This window comes from Bactrocera dorsalis, chromosome 3 (assembly GCF_023373825.1).
Source record: "Bactrocera dorsalis isolate Fly_Bdor chromosome 3, ASM2337382v1, whole genome shotgun sequence".
NCBI lineage: Eukaryota > Metazoa > Arthropoda > Insecta > Diptera > Tephritidae > Bactrocera > Bactrocera dorsalis.
The window spans coordinates 8,178,397-8,193,890 of NC_064305.1; the positions used below are offsets into that span (position 1 = coordinate 8,178,397).

The 15,494-nt window shown below is 42.6% G+C and overlaps 4 protein-coding genes across 5 annotated transcripts in view; 1 reads left to right on the top strand and 3 right to left on the bottom strand.

Annotated features, from left to right (window-relative positions):
* The window catches only part of LOC105226913 (protein king tubby), a 110,089-nt gene that overhangs the window by 84,742 nt on the left and 9,853 nt on the right, over positions 1-15,494 (top strand). The window lies entirely within an intron of this gene.
* Positions 1,694-4,696, bottom strand: LOC105226911 (glycerophosphocholine phosphodiesterase GPCPD1). The gene has a single exon (XM_011206036.4). It carries the CDS (start codon positions 4,217-4,219, stop codon positions 2,222-2,224), a length of 1,998 nt encoding a protein of 665 aa, XP_011204338.2. The 5' UTR covers positions 4,220-4,696; the 3' UTR covers positions 1,694-2,221.
* Positions 5,315-7,490, bottom strand: LOC109579590 (putative glycerophosphocholine phosphodiesterase GPCPD1 homolog 2). The gene has a single exon (XM_019990548.2). It carries the CDS (start codon positions 7,399-7,401, stop codon positions 5,539-5,541), a length of 1,863 nt encoding a protein of 620 aa, XP_019846107.2. The 5' UTR covers positions 7,402-7,490; the 3' UTR covers positions 5,315-5,538.
* Positions 9,171-11,850, bottom strand: LOC105226910 (glycerophosphocholine phosphodiesterase GPCPD1). The gene has a single exon (XM_011206035.4). The coding sequence runs from the start codon at positions 11,284-11,286 to the stop codon at positions 9,262-9,264; it is 2,025 nt and encodes a 674-aa protein (XP_011204337.2). The 5' UTR covers positions 11,287-11,850; the 3' UTR covers positions 9,171-9,261.

The following is a 15,494-nucleotide window of genomic DNA, read 5'->3' on the forward strand; positions in this document are numbered from 1 at the left end:
ATGTGGAAGCGAACCTCAAGCATGTCTTATTTACATAGTCTTCTTTGCAACAGAACTCCACCAGGTTAGAGCAAAAGCATCTCGAAACAAAGGCTCTCAGTGCTTTGTATCTAGGTGGTCAAGGATCTACTTAAAATACTCAAGGTACAGGGCTGTAGTTTAACAGACTAAGCTGACGACGTTGTTCTTTTGGTTAAACAAACATTTCTGAATACCATCTACAAGCTAACCGAAAGGTACCTCAGCATGGTATCCAATTGGGCGAAAAGAAGCGGCTTAACCATCAACCCAAGTAAAAGAGAAATAGCTTTATTTATCAGGAAGTCTCATCATTCGGAGGTTAACTTCTTCAACCTGTTTGATAAGCTGAAATACGAAGGGCTTATCCTGGACAAAAAGCTTTTAAAGGCGGCCAAGAACTGAGGAGGGAGCAAAGAAGGTTTCGGTCCCTTATATTTCTGTAGAAAAGATATGGGAAAACGGTGAGGACTCTCACAAGGGTTGAGGTTTGGCTCTAAGAGTTCGTAGTCAAACCAATAATGCACTCAAAGACCGTCTGTAATATGGATCTCTGGTGCACTGCGGACCATGCCATAATGCCATTCTGCATATAGCATTCATTTATATAACCGGCAGGTGCTGTAAAGAGCCCTCTAAAGCTCCGGAAAGCTAGACATATGAAGGAGTCCGAACATGGACACGCTTGGCGGCTTTTTCTCTGCTCTCATAGCGATGATGTGGATGGGAAGGTCTGGCTGGAGAAGAGGCGTAATAAGCTTTATCACTGATGGGTCGAAGCTGGGAAGTCAGGGTGGGGAGAAGTTTTCTGTAAAGACTTAATTAGCTTAATGCTATCGGATCACTGTTGTGTTTTTTAGGCAGAAGTGGCTACTATTAAGATGGCAGTAAATGTACCGGAGGATGAAGTAATGTGTAGAAGTTCACGCAAGTGAAGAAAGTTCTCTGACTGCCATTCTCTTGGTAGTGTCCAGAAACGATTTTTTTACATGTGACTCAAGCAGCTCACGGCTTCTGTTCCTAGACCAAGACGCTCTGGTTAGCCAAAGAACATCAGTTTGAAGGCGAACTAAAATGAGTAGGCGAAACATCCCCTGCATAGGGTTGTGCGCTGGGTTTGGGACCCGACACGTAAAAAAAGACCCCCAGTGAATAGTTTGTAACCAGCCTCGGATGAGAGCCCCCTTTTGATGACGACCATGGCCACTCATAATTCCCGTCCTGCTAAATGGTGCAAAGGCCTGGACGATGTCAACAACAGATGAGTCGACGTTGCGAGTTTTCGAGAGAAAAGTTCTGCGAAAGATTTATGGTCCTTTGCGCGTTGACCACGGCGAATATCGCATTCGATGGAACGATGAGCTGTACGAGATATACGACGACATTGACATAGTTCAGCGAATTAAAAGACAGTGGCTACGCTGGCTAGGTCATGTTGTCCGGATGGACGAAAACACTCCAGCTCTGAAAGTATTCGACGCAGTACCCGCCGCGGGAAGCAGAGGAAGAGGAAGACCTCCACTCCGTTGGAAGGACCAAGTGGAGAAGGACCTGGCCTTGCTTGGAATATCCAACTGGCGCCACGTTGCGAAAAGAAGAAACGACTGGCGTGCGGTTGTTAACTCGGCTATAATCGCATAAGCGGTGTCTACGCCAATTAGGAAGAAGAAGTAAATGTACCGGTACGAAATGTAGTGGTGACACTCATCAAGGGGTGTCTGTCCTCACTAGAAATAGCATCAAAGTACTTCAACATAAGACTGATTTGGGTGCTTGGTAATAGCGAAATTGCTGACAACTGCGAAGCCTACGAGTTAGCCATACTCCCTTTGGCCAACTCACATTGAAATGGAACCGAGTTGGATATCCATTGGCATCTTGAGCTCTAGCACTGGATCAATAAATCTCGCGTATGCTTAGCACAAGCTAGTCGGCGACTCACACTTGTGCGACTGCAAAATCATTTTTGGGATCTACTGAACTACCTGTTCTTAGCAAAGTTCATCCTATCACAATCGTAGGAGTTCTTACTGAACATTGTTCATTGTTCACTTAAATGTTTTTGTTTAAAAGATTGCTATACAAATATTATCTTTAATGTTTATTTAATAAATTTCGAACCTATTACTACATTCACCAATAAATTTTCATTGCAAACAAGTCTACAAATAAAATATTAACAAATCATTTGACACACGAATTTTCAACGACAACCGCAGCTCAGCTGTAATTTGAAAAGCTTCTGCAAACGTTCATCCTTTTCGAACATATTTTGCTTATCGGCGGGCATGAGCGACTCTATATGATCGTAGATCAAACCATGCACACCCTGCTTCTTGTACCACTCGATGGCGTTGCGATCGCACAGCTTGTCACCCCACAGCATAACCCACTTCTTTTGACGATTGGCCAGCGTCACAGCGTCCGGGTGGTTTTCAAGAATACTCGCAGCCGGCGCAATGCCATTCAAGTCGAAAGCCTGTGCGGTATTAACCGCCGGATGTAGGCAGTGCGTGCGTGGATCTAAAAATTCCGGCACATTGTGCGAAACCGTAAAGAAGACGGGATAAATATTCTGTTTGAAACGCAACATAATACAAATATCCGCATCGAAGGAGCTAAAGCAGCACAAGCGACCCCAACTTACGTCCTTTACCACGCTCAATATAGCGTCTACATACTGATTTTTATCGATAGTCTGTATGCTCTCTATACCGCCGGCATAATAAGCTTGCGGCCACTTCACTTCCATGTTACAGCCGAGAAAACGATTTGTGGTGGTGAAAAACTCCGACAAAGTTGGAAATAAACGCTCTGCGGAATTGATAACACTACACGGCGCCGGATATTCTACGATGCGCTCATTTATAATGCGATAAGTGACCAAATGCTGCAGCTCTTCGTAGGTGAAATCTTTGACGGATTTCGTGCACAGTTGCGCTTTGGTAAGCGGTTTGCTATCAGCAGTCAAACAAACAATCAAATCGAAGTCGTGATAGATGATGGGCACCAAATCTCTAGTCAACATCACATCGAACTCGACCATATCAGCGCCAGCCTTGTAAGCCTCCTGCATTGAGTGCAACGTGTTCTCCAATATGGGCGCTGGATTGTCGGCAATGGAGCTACGTCCGATACCACGGTGTCCGATGTCAAGACCCTTCCAGCGACGCGGCCAATACTGCAGGAAGGTTGTATTCAACTTCACCTGCCAATCCGGCATAGCGTTGATAACTAAATATTTCAATTTCAAACGTGCCACTTCCATGCCATTAGTGATACTAGCGAAACTGACAGTCAACAGACCCTCGCTAGTATCTAAGGCCTCGGGTGGTATATACATTTGACCCAACAACTGTACGCAACCCGTGGATTCGTTGGATAAATTCAACTTTAGCAAATAGCCGACCATCGCTTTGTCCACCATCATCACTTGAAACATCAATGTATTATTATTGTAGACGACACCCAAATCGGGCTGCTCCTTCATTTGACTGCCACCATAAAGCATATTCGAGTATTGCGCATATGCGCGCGCCGACGGCAATATGGGTAGCATTAACTCCGGATTAACAGGCTCGAGCTTGAGTCTGATCTCTTCTTCCGGCACTATGGGTAAGTTCTCTTTGAACTCCAACGCATTGAAGAACAACTTGAAGAGCACTACATGTCCGGTGTTAAGCCAAGCTTTGCGCACTTTCAGTTTATTGGGACAAATGCAACCGAAGCGATCGACGCATTCGACTTCCTTGCACTCGAGCTTGATTTCGCGCGCACGCTCTTGTATCTCCCAGCGTCGTGCTTGCACAATCTGTGTGGCTTTGTCCACCGCGGCGATAAAATAACGATAGCGTAAGAGTTTCTCCAGCGAAAGCTCAACTACCGCCGTCCACTCGCTATAGTCATCGGCAGAGCGTTTCAAACGTGGCGCCAATTGCACATTCCATTCGCCAAGCGCCTCCTGATTGCCCATCACGCCGACTACTTCGTAGGGCGCAATGCGTGTGCCGGTCAAATTCACTTTAAAGGTCACAATCGCTGTATCTTCCGACATAGTCTTGGTACTTTGGAATCGTTTTAAATTAACCAAAACGTTACGTTTACTTCTATTGACACATACACAGAAATTTAGAAACACATTCGTACAATTTATGTAAGTTTTATTACATCGCATTTTGGTACAAAGAAATTTTGACAGCATTCCGGTGTAATTTCAAAAGACGACCATATGGAATTTTATACTCAATTTGAATTGCTTTGAGTGGGTAAATAGCGTTAGATAATAGATAATAGAAGAATATAAAATAAATAGCATACGTGGGTACGAAGAGCTTGACGAGCTGGCCGACAGGACCGAAGGAATACCGGAGCATACTCTTGTAGAACCCCCAGGGGTGATCTAGTGACTTACGCTTTGAGCATACTGAAATTATGGAGGGAAGACTTCTCCAACCTCCTGAACGGAAGTGAAACACCAGAAGATAGTGAACCCGATTCCCCAATCGATCGTCACACATGCGACTTCGCTCCCACGTCACCGTTGACAGTCATAACTTCGAAGTCGTAGATAATTTCGTCTATCTTGGAACCAGCATTAGCACCAACAACAATGTCAGCCGCGAAAATCAACGCAGAATAGCTCTTGGCAACAGGTCCTACTTCGGGATGAGTAGGCAATTGAGGCATGATGGACGGTAACAGCCGTATTATATTACTCGGAGCTGGATTTCAAACGACCCGTCAAACTTACCGATTTCTGCAATATCTTCAAAACTGAAAACACGATTTTTTTTCTCTCACTGCAGGTCGCTTGTTGGCCTAATAACTGGTCACAACCTACTGAAATCACATGGGAGCCGGGTGGGCGTAAGTAATGAAGATGCATGCAGAAAGTGCAGGGAAGTAGACTAGAGGATGACGCTGGAATACCTGAAATACCTCCTACGCTTTTATTCAGCATTATCTAGAACTCGTCTTAGATATCTAAGAGCTTGTCAGTTCAGGAGACTAAACGAAGTATTAAAATTAGTTATCAGACGTTCTTTATGACGAATATTTCACCACAAATCAAACTGAAACTCCATCTGACATTATTGAAGAGGTTTATGTATGACGTGACAACCGACCACTATAACCTCTTATAACTCTTATAGAAAGGGTCATTGTACTGGAACTAGACCCTGCGAACCTCGGATTGTAGGTGTAGAATCAGTTGTCGCCAACATGAAGATCTGACCAAATGGCTTTCTTGTACGGACTTTGCAAGTTTCATTAGTTAGGAGAAATTCTCACAGCCAATCGATATGAGTTTCCTTCTCTCATACTGCAGAACTCAGCTGACCAAATTTACTAACCGATTTTGCAAAAAAAAAACTCAGTTCACTGTTTTCTATTGCCATTTCTAGCTTATTTACTATTTTTGCTTTATTCGTCACATGTTTTAGTTGTAAGTACTCCGACTGTATGTTGAAATATTTGAAAATTTTCCACAAAAAAATAACAGAAAATATTAAAAACCATTCAACGGCAACCACAACTACGCTGTAACTCAAAGAGTTTCTTCAGCTGTTCATCTGTACCGAAAATACTACGCTTATTGCAGGCCAACAACAAATCAAGACGATCACAAATCAAAGCGTAAACACCTTCAGCACGATACAAATCTATTGTAGCGCAATCGTCCAATTGATTACCCCACAAAAACACCCACTTATTTTGACGTTCCGCCATCGCCATTGCATTTGGATGTTTACGCAGCAGGGAAGCATTGGTCGCAATACCATTCAAATCGAATGCTTTTGCTGTATTTATACCCGGCTGGACACAATGCGTACGTGGATCGGTGAATAGCAACGGTTCCGACTCGAGCAATAGCAAAACCGGATAGATATTTTGCTTATAACGCAGCATAATGCAAGTGTCGGCATCGAAGGATGAGAAGATGCAGACGCGTCCCCAACTCAACTGCTTCACCACATTGAGTATGATGTCCATATACTTATTTTTGTCCATATGCTGAGGACACTGCGAACCACCGGCGTGCAGTTCTTGCGGCCACTTAACTTCCATATTGAAACCGAGCATTTTGTTGGTTCGCTCGAAGAACTCTTGCAATGTCGGAAAGAGACGCTCATCGGCATCGCTTACCGTTTCCGGTGCCGGACAGACAATCAAACTATCACCGACCACTTTATATGTCTGCATGGCCTGCAATTCGGCGTAAGTCAAGCAGACAATCGGCACGCGAACAATATCATTCGCGCTGCTGGGTATTGTCGACGAGTTCGGACACATCATTACATAGAAATCATGATATATTATGGGTACTAAATCTTTGGTGAGCATCACATCGAACTCTACCATATCGGCGCCCGCCTCAAATGCGCGCTTCACCGAGCTGATTGTGTTCTCGAGTGGCGTTAGCGCTGCATTATGCTCCACAAAACTACGTCCCAGACCGCGATGTCCAATTAGCATGCCCTTCCAGTGGTCGGGCCAAAACTGTGTGAATGTGGTATTCAACTTCACTTGCCAATTCGGTGTGGGATTTATTATCAAATATTGTATTTCCAATTTAGCCAGCTCCACAGCGGCCGTGTCGGGTGAGAGCAATGTCACATCTAATACGCCTTCGCTCTCCTCGAGCGCTTCGGGTGGCAAATAGCTTTGCGCTAAGAGACGCACACATTTGGTGGCGCCATTGAATGCAAACAATTTCAAGAGAAAACCAACATTTTTCCGATTCAACATATATATCTGATAGATTAGTGCTTTTGCATTGTATTCTATGCCAAAGTCTGGCTGGGCCTTCAGCTTACTGTAGCCATATTGCAAAGTGGTGTAGAAAATTTCTGCGCGTGCGGATGTTGCTATCGCATGTAGGTTTACCGCGTCTAGCGGTTCTATTTTCAACTGCATTACTTCGCCCGCCTCAACAAGCTGATCCTCCGCGTTACACTGCAACGCCTCGCCGAACAATTTGAACAACACAATGCTGCCGACGTTGAGCCATGCGCGCCGCAGTTTCGGTCTTTCCGGTGTTATGAAACCGAAACGATCAGCTGTTTGCGCGCTCGCTTCCGTTAAGCGTAATTCGCGTGCACGCTCGCCAACTTCCCAACGGCGCAGTTGTACGGTTTGTGTCTTCTCATCCAACACACCGATAAAGTAGCGATAGCGTATCCATTTATTCAACGGTACCATTATATTCGCAGTCCACACGTTGTAGTCGTCAGCGCTGCGTTCAAGTAGCGGCGCTGCTTGTATCGACCAGCTGCCTAGCGTTTTCTTATTGCCTATCACGCCGACCAGTTCGTGTTCGGCGATTCGTGCGCCAGCCATTTCGACGGTAAGTTGCAATTGTCCAACTGAACTTTCCGACATTCTCTACTCCAAACTGCTTTGGATAAACGAGTATCCGCTGTTGAGGTGGGAAAAGTAAGAATTTTTATTTATTTATTTTTTTTTTTTTGGTTTTTCTACAAAAGTTTTATGTAAATATTTTTATTTTTTTTTAAGTACTCACTTGCCACGATTGACAGCTGTTTAAAAAAGAAAATGTTGACAAACAGTGTCCCCTTGTTATAAATATATATTTAAGGTTACCTAAGCTTGTTAAGACTTTCAAAAACTTTTAACTCGGTTGTTCTTCTAAGGCTTCAAAAATAGTTTGGTTATCAAGGAGTAAAAGTCTGAAAATTATGACATTTCGGAATAGACCTTAACTTTCTCATACTTGACGTTGAAGAGTGTCTTTTCACCTAATGGACTACAACATTTTTCTAATTCTACTGTGAAAAGTTGGTTCAGGTCGGTCGAAAGAATTGAACCTGAACAACCTTTACAAATCGTCTAATTATATTAGGAAACTTTCCTAGAAGATCAGAGTTTTCGAACCAAATTTTGTTCAACGACGAGGCTGATTTCTGGTTCAATAGGTATGCAAACAAGCAAAAGAGCCCCATTTGGAACGAAGAGCAATCTGTAGAGATTCACGAGTCATTTCATCCAGAAAAACAATGGTTTGGTGTGATTTGTGGGCCGGTGGAATCATCGGTCCATAGTACTTCAAAAATGAAATGAAAATGTTTTCTTGTGAGGGTATGTAAAGTCTACAGTCTATGCAGACAATCCCGCTTCGATTCAGGCCTCGGAGCAAAACATCACGCGTGTCATTCGTCATTTACTAGTCGAACGAGTAATCGAAAATTGGACTCTACGGATGGACCATGTGGGACGTAGCCGCTGCTAACATTTGATAGAGATAATCTTCAAAAAATAAATGCTAAAGAATGTTCTTTTGAATAATAATAAATATTTCCCATTAAATTTGAAGTTTCTGTGTTATTTCTTTAAGATCTTAAAATGGATCACCCTTTAGCTCGCAGAGTTATACCTTTTACATTATCCTCCCCATTATATTGTTCGATATCCCTCCAGTGAGTCTTGCCGTCAATTTCAAGTCTTATTTTGTCTTTGGACACCCTGAACTATCAAACTTATATCAGCCCAGAATATTTTCATACTATTTGACTAGATTTCAGCACCCCCGAGGACATTTGATTAACCACATTTCCATCTTACACTGTTTTTAACGAAAAAAAATTAATGAAAAAGTATGTATGAGAGACCCTGTGACTATTCGGGTAAGACATCGAAGCACCTAGATATAAAAACGAAACCAATGAGGGCTGCATCGTATGTCGTAGATAATCTTGAAGTTCTCCGGAACAAAATTTCATGAACCATTGAACCATTCAATCGTTTCTTAGAATTCTCGTCCGTGCTTCAAGCTGCTGATAATGAAAAGTATTGAAACTTCCTTAACGATTCTTTAGAGTACTTTATAGAAGATGCATGGGGTAAAAACGCAGAATTATGTTTAAGTTGAGCTTTTGCTGAGCTTTTTTGTTGAGTTTTTTTTTGAGCTTTTTTGATGAACTTTTTATACTGAAACTATTTGTTGAAAGCTTTATAACTAAGAACTTCTTTCAAAGGTTACAAAATTTTTGCAGCCGTAATAACTCAAAAGCATTCACCGTTAGTTTACCAAAGTTCACTACCAAAACGAAACCCTTCTCATCAGAAAGTTGAGCCGAAGCGCCTAAATTTATTATAATTTTCTCAAAAAGTGCAAAATAAAACACAAAAGATTTTCACACAAGAAAATAAGGAACATTCAAACCAAGTTTTACTTGTTGTACAACAAAAGACCTACAAACAAATTAACACTAGGCAAAAGAACTACAACAAATTCACATTACTAAGTATACTCTCGATAGTTGAGTTCACAGGTTTCTGCTGATTCGGCGAACATTGCAAACGGAAGAAATCGGGCAAATCAGCTTCGAGCTCGAAAGCGCTACGCTTATTCGCTGGCAACCATAAGTCCACACGATCATAAATCACACCAGTTGGAGCTTGCGCCTTGAACCATTCAATCGTTTCGGTATTCTTGAGCTCATCACCCCAAAGGAAGACCTTTTTACCCTGCCTTTTCGCTATTTTAATCCATTTTGGATCGTTCTTTATATGCACGGCATTTGGCACAATGCCAGCCAAGTCGAAAGCTTGCGCATTATTGATGGTGTCGTACAGTGTGTCCGCGCGTGGATCCGCATAAACGCCGAGTATGGTGGATGAGAGAAACATGACCGGATATATATTCTGTTTGTAACGCAACAGCGTGCAAATGTCGGCATCGAAACTTGAGAAGAAGCTCAGACGACCGCAACCGTGACGCAACATCACATCCAATATGCGGTCCACATAGGTATTCTTATCGATAGTTTGTACGCTTTCGAGCTCACCATTCACTGTCAGCTGCGGCCATTTGATTTCAATGTTGAAACCCACCGACTTATTCACTTTGGTGAGGAAATCTTCAAACAGCGGGAAGAGTCGTTGATCCTCTTGCTCCACATTATTGTGCGCCGGATATTCGATGATCTTATTGCCCACCACCTGATAGGTTTTCAAATTCTTTAACTGCTCATAGGTGATATCTTTGATTAGTACTTCGGTGAGATCAGCTTTGCTGGTGGGCGTCTTGGGATCCATACAAACATAGATGTAGTAGTCATGGTAAATCACTGGCACCAAATCGCTAGTTAACATCACATCGAATTCGACCAAATCAGCGCCCAGCTCTGTGGAGGCCTTCATAGACGCCACCGTATTCTCAATTATTGCTGGCGCATTAGTTGCCTGCTTCAGACTCTTACCCAAACCACGATGTCCCACATCCAATGACGTCCAATTGCTGCGCCAGTAATCCACAAAAGAAGTATGAAAATCGACAGTCGAGTTCGGCAAGGGTTTAATTACCAAATACTGTACATCCAAACTGCCGATAGCATTTAGCCACACGGGCGATAAGAGATTGATAGTGAAACGGCCTTCGGTGCCTTTCAAAAACTCCGGATATATATACTGATAGCCTATCAAACGCACAAGCTCATTATCATTCTGTGTCGCGTACAGCTTCAACAGATACGCGACAGTATCCAACTGCGACACTGTCGTCTGAAATATCAATATATCGTTGGGCTTGTAGGGCACACCAAACTCCGGTTGCGTGCGCAAGTAACTGTCACCGTACACCATACGCACGTACTCTGTGTGCGCCTTCGCCGAGGGCAATATGGCGGACAAGCGACACGGCTCGACCGGCTGCAACTTGAAACGCAACTCCTCATTACCCGCACTCGTTTCATTCACTTGCAACGGATTGCGAAACAGCTTGAATTGTACAATATTGCCCGCATTTAGCCAACCGCGTTGCAGTTCACGCCGCTGCGGATCGATCCAACCGCATGTGTCGCTGCGATTGCCCGCCACAGTGCCCACTTGAAAGCTGCGCGCATTTATATGTGATTCCCAGCGGCGCACCTGCACTACACCCGTTGTATTGTCTATGGCCGCAATGAAGTAGCGATAATTGATGGTGGTGTTCACCGGCAGCGCTACGCCGGCCGTCCACACGCGATGATCCTGCGTGCGATTCAATAGGATCGCCTTGTCGGCGCGCCAAGCGCCCAACTGTTTGACATCGCCGACCATAGCGACGAGCTCATAGCTGGCCAGCGGTTGTTCGTTAAGCGAAACGCTAAAGTTATACGGTATCAGCGAGTTGCGCTTGAGCGGTATAAAGCGGCGCGCTGTGTAATACTTTTCGTAGTATGAAGAATCGCACTGCGCGGCGCGCGGTAGCCCAGCGAAAATGCTTAGCACAGCGCAGAGCGCGCAAAGTTTAGCGAGCGAAAACATAGTAGCGCGCTACAAAAACTGTACACTTTAATTTAAGCGTCTATATTTTTTTAAAAACTTTAAGCGCGGCGCTCAGTTATTGTCCTTGACGCGGCGTTTTTCACTAGCGCTGGTGTTGCGCGCACACTATGCCTGCTGTCCACTTAATCGCGCTCTATCTGCGCGTTCACCGCGAATTTATTCATTTCTTTGAGTTTTAAATTTGTAAGTTTTCACCTGGGCGCTTATGCTTATCTTAGCCGCAGATTGGCTGTAGATTGTTTTATCAACTTCGCTGTACTTTACGGAAAGTATATGAGCGCTCAGTACTTCTATCGTTTAAGATTTATGAGCTATTTTGCTTTGCTACCAACAAACGTTATTTTTATAAAATCGCTAATAAAGGTTTATGACAACGTTTGTTGTTTAGTTCACTATTGCTTTTTTAATTTTTTATTTTTTATTTTTTATTTATTTTTATTTTTGTTTTTATTATTTTAAATATTTCTTGCAATATTTTTATTATTCTCACTCGCTGTGGTTTCGCGACTTATTCGTTGTGCTCGTTTGACGTCGAAAAATGCACTGATCGCTATAAAGTTTCCCACAAACTATCATTTCACCTAGCAATAACAACAAAAGCAACAATCGACACACAAATTGTACCGCGCTTATCAGCGTTGGATTTACTAAAACCTAATCGTTGGTAAATGAAACAAGTGAATAATTTTGCTGAGCGCTGTACTGCGCCATCAACCGTCGAAGGTTCGACCACCAAGACCACACATTTCCAAGTGAATTAGTAGCAATAAGCATGCGCACTGTACCCGCGCGCCCCAATCCCGACTTAATGACCTTTGTTGCGCTTACCGGCAATGCTAAAATTCAAAATTCAATGTCAATTGTACAACATACTGGGGCGGAAGCATGTGCATTAACCTGCTAACCCCAAATTCTAATATGACTTTTGTACAGTAGGGCAGGTGCGACCAAAAACTTTAAGTTTGAGTCCTTAATGTCAAGTCCCTTAACTGATTATCTTTGCTTGTTTGTATAGAATGCTACAACTAAGATGCATTCTTTGAACGATATCAAATTCACTGCTCAGCATTTCATCTAACCCTTCGACTGGTTACTATTTTTCGCAGCAAGTTAAAAAGTATTCGAAAAGTACAACTTTCACTGCAGAAAATTTTTCGAAAATACCGTACCAATATTCCTCTTGCTTTTATAGAAGTAACCCTTAGCTCACGAGCTTCATATTCTACTTTTCTGTTGATAAATTTGCAGCAACTTGTTGCGTAATTCAACTGCAACAGCCCTCTCAACCAAAAACTTCAACTCTGATTCCTAAATTTCGAATTGCTTGGCTGATCTTCGCCATTGTGTGCAGAATTTCATGACCAATCATCGAATACGATAACAAATTCACAGCTCAGCATTTCCTCTAACCTATAGACTGGTTACTATTTTAGCGCAGTAATGTTAAGCAAATTATGGAGTATTCGAAATGTCTAAATTCAAGGGCTTTTATAGAAGTGACCCATAGCTGTCAAACTATAGATTGCACTTTTTAATCGAGCCAATCAGCAAGATGGAGAAGTGTACTATCCATAATTTAAATATGCTCTGGGTATCAGTCACTAGATCACGTCGGGATGGGGAAGGACCTCTCCGAGCCGTAAGGTACCAAACGTAGTTTCAAATAAGGCGAAGCAAAGCAAATGTGTCTGGTAATAAAGGAGGAGAAACCAACTTGGCTCGCACGCGACTTGGACAATGACAACAACTGATGAGTCGGCGTTCTGCGGAAGATGTATGGTCCGTTGCGCATTGGCAACGGTGAATACCGCAAACGATGGAACGATGAGCTGTACGATATCTACGACGACATTGACGAAGTTCAGTGAATTAAGAGACAGCGGCTACGCTGGCTCGGTCATGTCGTTCGAATTCATGAAAACACTTCAGCTCTGGAAGTATTCGACGCAGTACCCGTCGGTGGAAACAGAGAAAGAGGAAGATCCCCATTCTGTTGTAAGACCAGATGGAGAAGGACTTAGCTACTCTTAGAATCTCCAATTGGCGTCAAACAGCAAAAAGGAACAGCACCACGAAATACTTTCAGTCTCACACAGAAGAATTTTATAATTTTCGGATTTCCATGTGCAATGCAACCCTGCATTGACTATTTTTACAGCTGACGGAGCGGCCACCATAGCGAAACGTTTGGTCGCGGTCTTACGCTTAGATTACCGACATTTTTGGAATTAATATGATATAATTTCTATACAAATTTGTGTACCGTAAACTCATAACGAAGTAGTTGTAGGCTTCAGCTATACAGATCAGATTAGCCCGAGGCATTTTATGCAAATTAATTATGAAATACAGCAAATTACGGTATCTCTGATTACACGAAGCTATTATGCACAACAACAAGCCCTCGGCAATCGCTCCCCACTACCGCGCGCACCGACTAATTAAAGATTTATGAGTTCATAAACCCCAATAAACAGCGAACAGCTATCCAACGAAATAATTCAAATAATCATTCAATTATGTGTGGCAATTATGATGATCACGTGTGTTCTTGTAACGGGTGATTTTTTTGAGGTTAGGATTTTCATGCATTAGTATTTGACAGATCACGTGGGATTTCAGACATGGTGTCAAAGAGAAAGATGCTCAGTATGCTTTGACATTTCATCATGAATAGACTTACTAACGAGCAACGCTTGCAAATCATTGAATTTTATTACCAAAATCAGTGTTCCGTAATCCGCTTTTTTATCGACAAATTTTGTTCAGCGATGAGGCTCATTTCTGGTTGAATGGCTACGTAAATAAGCAAAATTGCCGCATTTGGGGTGAAGAGCAACCAGAAGCCGTTCAAGAACTGCCCATGCATCCCGAAAAATGCACTGTTTGGTGTGGTTTGTACGCTGGTTGAATCATTGGACCGTATTTTTTCAAAGATGCTGTTGGACGCAACGTTACGGTGAATGGCGATCGCTATCGTTCGATGCTAACAAACTTTTTGTTGCCAAAAATGGAAGAACTGAACTTGGTTGACATGTGGTTTCAACAAGATGGCGCTACATGCCACACAGCTCGCGATTCTATGGCCATTTTGAGGGAAAACTTCGGACAACAATTCATCTCAAGAAATGGACCCGTAAGTTGGCCACCAAGATCATGCGATTTAACGCCTTTAGACTATTTTTTGTGGGGCTACGTCAAGTCTAAAGTCTACAGAAATAAGCCAGCAACTATTCCAGCTTTGGAAGACAACATTTCCGAAGAAATTCGGGCTATTCCGGCCGAAATGCTCGAAAAAGTTGCCCAAAATTGGACTTTACGAATGGACCACCTAAGACGCAGCCGCGGTCAACATTTAAATGAAATTATCTTCAAAAAGTAAATGTCATGAACCAATCTAACGTTTCAAATAAAGAACCGATGAGATTTTGCAAATTTTATGCGTTTTTTTTTTTTAAAAAGTTATCAAGCTCTTAAAAAATCACCCTTTACAACAAAGCAAAGCGATAACACTGCTGGCGAGTCAGCATTCTTTGCACGTTTCCAAACGCTGCTCGTGTTGAACGGGTGATACATAGCTCGTGTTTATAGAAGTTTACGGCGAGGGATACGTGGTTGTGGCTGATTTTGGCATTTAGCAACAAGTAGCTGTGCTCACTGATTTTCCAAAACTACCCACAATTTCCGCTTTTGTGCAAATAAATTGCGCTATACACACCTGTACGAGCGTGAAGAACGTGAGCAGACAGAGATATGGCTGGTTGATTGGTATGGAACACAGTTTTGAGGGTGCAATCTACAGTTATTTTTAATTTTTAACCGCATTACACATACACATATACATATGTCCGTAAATCATGTTTGATAACCGTGAATTAATTGCTTTATTTGCTCTAAAAGGTATTTGTTGTAATTTGCACTGTTTTCTGTTTTTTGCTTTTCGATGACTGCCTCGGCATATACGATTTCATTAGCCAAGTTCGCTTCATCATTACTACTCGTATTTATTTACATTTGAATTTGATCATCTATAGAATCAATACTGACCATTATGTATCGTATTTGGCACAGGCCATGAAGTTGTTTCACAAAAAAAGGAACTTAGGTTGGATTAGGTCGTAGGGTTGCTACAAATTCGTTGGATCTCACTTGTATATTCGTCTTTTGTGTTACTCATAAACTCTTAA